At 41.2% G+C, this 7,024-nt stretch overlaps 1 protein-coding gene across 1 annotated transcript; it reads right to left on the reverse strand.

Moving 5' to 3' along the window:
• Positions 1 to 3,479: 3,479 nt before the first annotated feature.
• LOC129623059 (neurexin-1-like) lies at positions 3,480 to 5,265 on the reverse strand. Its single transcript, XM_055540065.1, has one exon. The coding sequence runs from the start codon at positions 4,375 to 4,377 to the stop codon at positions 3,592 to 3,594; it is 786 nt and encodes a 261-aa protein (XP_055396040.1). The 5' UTR covers positions 4,378 to 5,265; the 3' UTR covers positions 3,480 to 3,591.
• Positions 5,266 to 7,024: the final 1,759 nt, after the last annotated feature.

Here is a 7,024-nt window from a genome sequence, read left to right on the forward strand (position 1 = left end):
AACTTTTTTTCATTAATTCAGTTCATACTATTTTAAGTTCTCATAGTACAACGTACTTGTCCTTCAAAATAGATACTATTGTTTAAAGTTTTCATGTATTTACTTTTTTAATTACTGAGCCTCCTCACTGGAATGTGAGGCTTTTACCTTCCTATTAAAGTAGGAACTATTTCTAAGAGTTTACTCACAGTTGTATCGCTTAGGCCCATGATTCAGGCATATGCAAAGCACTTAATACTTGTTGGATAAAGAAAAAAATGAATGAATGAGTGAATATGATTGTCTATCTGGCAACATTCATAAAGTCATAGAAAGCAGAGGCTTCATTAAGTGATATCTATCACACTGTCATGTTCAGTAATATTAAGCAATCAGCCATCACAAGCCACTTGTGTTTCAGGCTATGTAAACAGAGGAAGTGAATAAAACTGATACTCAGTCTAGTATGACATTTTCATATAAGTGGCCCTAAAATGCATAAAACCTGGACTTGGAAATAATGAAATGTATAAGTTAAGTTCTCATTGATCAGCTTTTTATTCTCATTTTTAACTGGGTGGCCACAGAATTCACTAATTCTTTCAAGCTGCTAGGAAACTATTAGTGATCTTAAGTAGAAACTTATTAAATAATAATGATCCCAGGACACTTAAGATGGGTATGATTCACTGAAAAAGCTATATATCCCATAAATATCCATCATATACATTAGTTCTGTGTGTGTGTGTGTGTGTGTGTGTGTGTATTCTCTTGAATAATCACTGGACCTGAAAAAATGATCAAATCTAATAAAATGGAAAGCATATTCAGCAGTCATGATAAATACAGGGTTTGAGAGTAAGAGGGTTGGTCCCAGGCTCTTCCACTAACCTGATCATGACACGTAACCTTTCTGTTTTCTCTTTCCATCACCACATGAATAAATAAATAAAACTTGTCAGGCTATCTGAACAAATGAGTAAGGATAAAAGTTAGCTCATTAAATGAAAATACTCTAGAAATCCATAGGTGCATAAGTTGTTTAAAGGCACTCTAGAAGGAAGAGAATATTCCTAAATTTTCTTTTTAATAATTCTTACTGTATTTGGAATACAAAGGTAACTAAAATATTAGACTTTTTATCAAGTTTAAAAAATTGTAGTTGGGACCAGATATAATTTGAAAATTATTTAATGTTTGTTGTTAATCTTTTTTTCCAAATTTTTTCAAATGATTATGGGTTTGTTTTTAAATCACCATGTTTTTTTTTAATGTGGCAATCAGTGTAAATACTGGCTACAGGCAGGGCTTTGTTTATATTTCATCTGAATACAAATCATCTATCCCTAGCCATCAATACATGATTGGTGTTGGGAGAGGCATCCATTCTCGATTAATTATTTAATAGTCACTTGACACATGAAACAGAGAAAATAAGCAAAATGGAGCCAATCTTTCTAGGGAGACTGGCTCTGCCTTTATCACTCCATTTTCCATTTCAGAGATATGCAATTCTGCTTCTCTTCAAAATATTACTTTTGCCATGCTTTCTCCACTCTTAACTGTTCCTGATTATGCACATCCCTGGATTCCTATGTTAAAAATGCACAGAAAAATAAAAATTTTCATTTAAAACACCCTCCCACACAGAACAAGCTGTCATTGTGTCATATTCGTTTCCTAATTTAAGGAAGGAAGTTATATTTCATGTGTTCTTCCTTAAATTGTCTGCTTTGTATTTTAAAGCAGCATTGGGGTATTTAGAGCAATGTGTCCCATAAAATAACGTCCATCTTTTATTCATTTCTATGTATCAGTGCAGAGGTATGCAACTTCAAATTATACTATAGCAAACCATCAAATGTAGCTAACTTATTTATGGCTTACAATCAAGTTAGATTTGGTAGAGAAAAAAGCATATACTGTTTCATTTTTCATAAAACATAACTATAAAACCTGATGTTAAATCCATGGAAATTTACCTATCAAGCTAAAGTGTAGTATAGGCCATGGGATACACAGTCCTCTATAATTTAAGCCAAAATACATGAAAACAAAAACCTTCATGGAGGCAGAAAGCAGTACAGTCACACCTTACTTTTTTTTTCATAAAACCATGAAGGCTACAGAACTCTCCTAATGACTAGATTTTTTTCCCCTGTCTGTTGTTTAAACAATTACAAATTTTATCGAGTCTTCATTTCTCTTAAAGTCAGGTAAGAGAGAACTGCCAAGTCTAGTAAGATTTACAAGGGCTAGTTCCCCTTAGCAGTGTCAGCAATAAAAAAAACAAAAAACAAAAAAAGTCCAGAAGATATTATACAATAAAATATAGCCATACATACAGTTTTTGTCTCTAAAGCTTTCAAAATAAGCTTTAATAATTCACCTTTAAAAAACAGCCATAAATGCCATTTATCCATATGTTGTTGATTGTCTTGATTTGACCCGAAAGCTATCTACTTTAAACCCTGACATCTCTCCTGCTCAGCCATGGATACATTCATACTTCTTTTTCATATCGTTCACTTTTTGTTCACAGGCTTTCCTATATCTATACAACAATATTTTCCCTTGGTCATTGTTATGTAGCAACATTGGAAAAACACATTAATGACTGAATTTTATGTATAAAAGGGAGAAAATTAAACTTAGAGGTATGAGGGTTTTTTTTTTTTTAATTCCACAGTTTCAATCCCTAAGAACAACAGCTTGGCCTCCACTACTCAGATAAATATCATTAGCTGAATATTCTTGGAAAATCTCTTGCAATGCTTCATATGCATCCCCTGTTTATTAGCCTGCAGACGCTTCCCAGTCCAACGTCTAAATCTCTCTACTATTTACCTTCCCAAGTCATCTGATTAAGAAATATGCTATTTAATCTCTAACACTTCTAAACATGAGCTGACCTCTCTCCCACTTCAAGAAACCACAGAAATAATTTGATTAAAGCAACAAATGTTGGACATAGCCAGAGAAACTACCATTAATTCCAAGAACCCTCCTCCTAATCAAGAAATCTTGCACAAGTCCTGCCCTACTCCACCCCCCTTTCCCCACAGGAGCAGGACTGGCCACTCTACTTGTAAAAGGCACAGCTGTGTCTATGAATCTTGTCTCCCTTGCCCATTACCAACTATGTGGGGATTCTCAACCATGGTCAATTTCTCTTGACTTCATTTTTCACCAAACGTATGCCCAATCTGCATCTTACGGGGGAAATCTGTGTATTACAGACAGTGGTGACAGAGGAAAAGCACATTATATGTTCTGGTGGGCCCCAGTCCAGTGAAGAGAGGAAACGGCTTGGCAAAGAACCCGAGGACTGATTTAGAGAGGTCATTTTACTTGCCACTTGGAAGGAAGTAGGACTAGTGGAAAGGGCTCCGGGAGGAAACTGAACCTGGAAATGGGGAATGCTCAACCTTTCCCAAGAGGCCACGGGAGGGGCTGTGGGAGGTGAGAGGGCGGAGAGGCCCAAAACAGGTTTTCACCTGGACCCTACGCGACACAAGCTCTCCAGATAAGGAAGCCCGCATGCACAGGCCCCGGCCTGCCTCGCCCTTCCTCCCCGTACCCTGCCCAGGCCAAGGCCCCAGGGCTCCAGCGTCATCGGGCCTTACCTTGGCTGCAGTCCTTGCCGCGGAAGCCAGTTCGCGAGCAATCGCACACCGCCTGGTCGTCCACTACGGAACACACACCCCCGTTGAGGCACACCCCGCCCTCGCCCTCCTCGCCAGCTTCGCACGGGCTCCCGCCACCGCTGTTGGGCGGCTCGTCGTCCAGCTTGACCTCGCCGCTGTCCACGGGCAGGGCCAGAGAGGAGTTGACCCGCACGTCGCGGATCCAGCCTTTGAAGGGCTCTCGCTCCCGCACGGAGGCCAGCGTGAGCTTGAGCGCCGCGGCGTGCAGTTCTGGGGGAAGCCCCCCGATGAAGAGGCCGCTGAACACCGTCATGTCCCGGCGTTTAGACTTGACCTCCACCCACTTGGCCTCCACCTGGTCGATGAAGAGCGTGGTGTTGCGGAACTGCCGGCGGATCCGCACGTTGTGCCACGCGCCGTCGTTGACCGGCGTGTCCGTCAGGAGCGTGGCGGGCTCGGCGCAGAAGATGGAGAAGCTGAGCTGCAGGCGGCCGCCACGGGTCAGGATGAGCTCCAGGAAGTCGCAGAAGCCCTCGTCGTCGAAGTAGAGCACTAGGCCCCTGGCGCTGCGCGTCTTCAGCTGGAAGCTCATCTCGCTCTCGCAGCAGGCGTTCCACTTGGGGAAGCGCGTCCACTGGCCCTCAGCACCCGGGAACTCCAGCCCGCTGCCCAGCTCCGCCCAGCAGCCCAGGAGCAGCAGCGAGAGGCACAGGAGAAAGCAGCCCCCGCGCTGGAGAAGCGCCGTCCCCATGCTCGAGGCTGGGGTGCGGCGGGGGGCTGCCGGGGCCGACAGGGTCAAAATGATCTTGGACACCGTGATGCAGAAATCGGGGTCCGGAAAGAAGTCGGGTAAGGGGACGGGCAGGAGTGGGAGGAATGTCCCCTCCTTTATCTAGCTCTTTTTTTCTTCTTCTTCTTCCAGCAACCCCTCCCTCTCTCCCTATAGTCCCCTCCCAACTGGAAAACGTAGACCCCAGTAGCACAGGGCAGCCACAGAACTTCCGGACCAAAGGGAGGATACACTTTGGAAGCAACGTTCTGGAAAAAGGTGTCAACAGAAAATCAAGGGAAATCACGCATCCATTTGAGTCTGATGAACTAGTCCAAGGGCATTGGTGGGGTCGACAGATACTTCACTCTTCAAATACCATTATCTGCCAGGTATCAGCAGTGGTACCAGGCAAAAGGGAAACGGTTAGAGTCAGGTAAAAAGCAAACACTTTCCAGGGAAGTAAGATGCCAGCAAAGAACCAGGATCCTTGAATGCTTGGTAACACCTCAGGTGTTTCTCCTCCAGGTGCAGTGTCCAAACCAGTAAGGCACCACTTATCAACCCAAGTAGCTTCAAAGGCCTGCGTCTTCTGCCATTATCATAGACTTCCAGTACCACTGTAGCCAAAGCCGAATTCCTTGCACATGGCCTCAGGACTTTACTTCTCTTTTTCCCTCCCCAACAATAGGGTTCAAACACTGAAGCTGTGAAATAGCCAGAAGATGTTAGAGGTGGAAAACACACCAGCTCCTCTTCTCTCCTCTCCTTCTCTGCAAGGCCAAGCTAACATGCCAGTGTATCAATTGGTCGTGTGTTGGTGATGCATTTTGGTTTTATTTTGTCTTTTTATAAGGACCCAGAAATCTGCAGAGAATTAAAATAAAAATTAAGTTCTAAAGTCTGAGTATCATATAATCATTATTCAACCCAGAAATCAGGTATATAATTGCTGTTATTAGCAAATCAGAGTTAACCTTATTGGAAGGAACTTATTTGTCCTGATCTATAAGTAAGAAGAACTAATGTCTCCTAATAGTTAATATCACACTCTTACAATCAGCCAGTACTACACCCTTGTAGTTTATTATAACCATTAATAGGTAACCCTCTCCAATTTTTTTCTTTTAAATAGAAATTTGGTTAATGTTATATTTTAATGTTTCTGAGAAAGTTTAAAATATATGAAAAGGAGAGGTGAGAGAAAGACTGCTAGAAACTTCTGCTTATATGTGCACTGCTTATATGGACAATAAAAATACAGCCTATTTAAATCTCAGTTAATAGCTGATTTTACAACAGGCAAAGCATACCAAACTTGACTGGAAGCTGCCAGCATGGATTTGTGTAGCATTCCTACTCTTATTTTTCTCAGAGAGAGAAGAACACTGATGGTTGTTTGGGATTCTTAAATTTCAAATGAGTATTTTCTTCCTTTTTATTGAAGGAATCATTCATTATAGGAGAAAATACCTCACTGGAGTCAGATGTCTGTTTTCGGCAGCATTTGTGTCTCAACTGCCATAATATTAACTCCTCTAAAGTCAAGTATTTAATATTTTGCCTAACAGTGCAGTGATCTTAACTCCTCTTCAAGTCCTTTCTGGCTGTCAGCTCTTAGAATTTGTGTGGTTAGAATAGCTACTGTTTCCACCTTAGCTGCTATGGCTTGAGAAAGCTCACATTTAAAATCATATCTTTGAATTACTCACTATACTATTAAATCATCTCTCTTTATTCAACTCTAATCTGACAGGTTCTTGTAATGGTATAGAACTCATATATAGTGAATTGTTTTTCAGTCTTTTTTTTTTATCCAAAAATTACTCTCATATTTAACCAAGAAAATTACAATGTATCATCTGGTCCGGTTAAGAAAACATGTATTTCCTTCACCATTTCCATTTCTCACTATCTCCCCCCGCCCAACACATACACACACAACACACACAGGCACAGACACCAGTTTATTGCCTAGACACAGAAACTCACTATCCAATTAACACTTTTTTTCCTACAAGCTGAAACTAGCAGTAATTTATGGCACCGCATTGTGCTGCTGCTCCTCCATGAAGGGAACCAAGAACATTTGTCTTCAATACAGAGCAATCCCTACAGGTGTCATCTGAGAGCCACCAAGCTAGGGGATCCCACTTCAAGTTCCTCCCCAGATGAAATTGATGACCGGTTCTCTCTCTTTCAGCACACACACAACACACTACACACACTGCCCACTAGCAAAGGGAAATTAAAATCTCAGTTGCTTTTTTATTACGGCTGATACATGCCACACCATCAGTAATCACCAGCCATATCTTGTCTACTCCTGCTCCAAACCCAAAGAAAAGTGCTCTTTAAAATCATTCTAAGAAACATATTATTCAGAAGATTTTCATTTTTTAAGTGGACTCAGAAATCTGTGAAATTTTCGGTCATTGTGAAATAAACCTGAAATTTCAAGATCAAGAGTAAGTGCTTTGAAACCATTTACAAGCTCCTGTGTTAGAAAACCTTTTTTTTTGTTAGTCAGTTGGAATCAATTGTTTTATTAATTGACATTCCATATATCATAAAACCTTTCTTTACACCGCTCTCTTGCCCTCCTCCAATGATGCATATCTTGACATTT

This window comes from Bubalus kerabau, chromosome 11 (genome assembly GCF_029407905.1).
Source record: "Bubalus kerabau isolate K-KA32 ecotype Philippines breed swamp buffalo chromosome 11, PCC_UOA_SB_1v2, whole genome shotgun sequence".
NCBI classification, from domain to species: domain Eukaryota; kingdom Metazoa; phylum Chordata; class Mammalia; order Artiodactyla; family Bovidae; genus Bubalus; species Bubalus kerabau.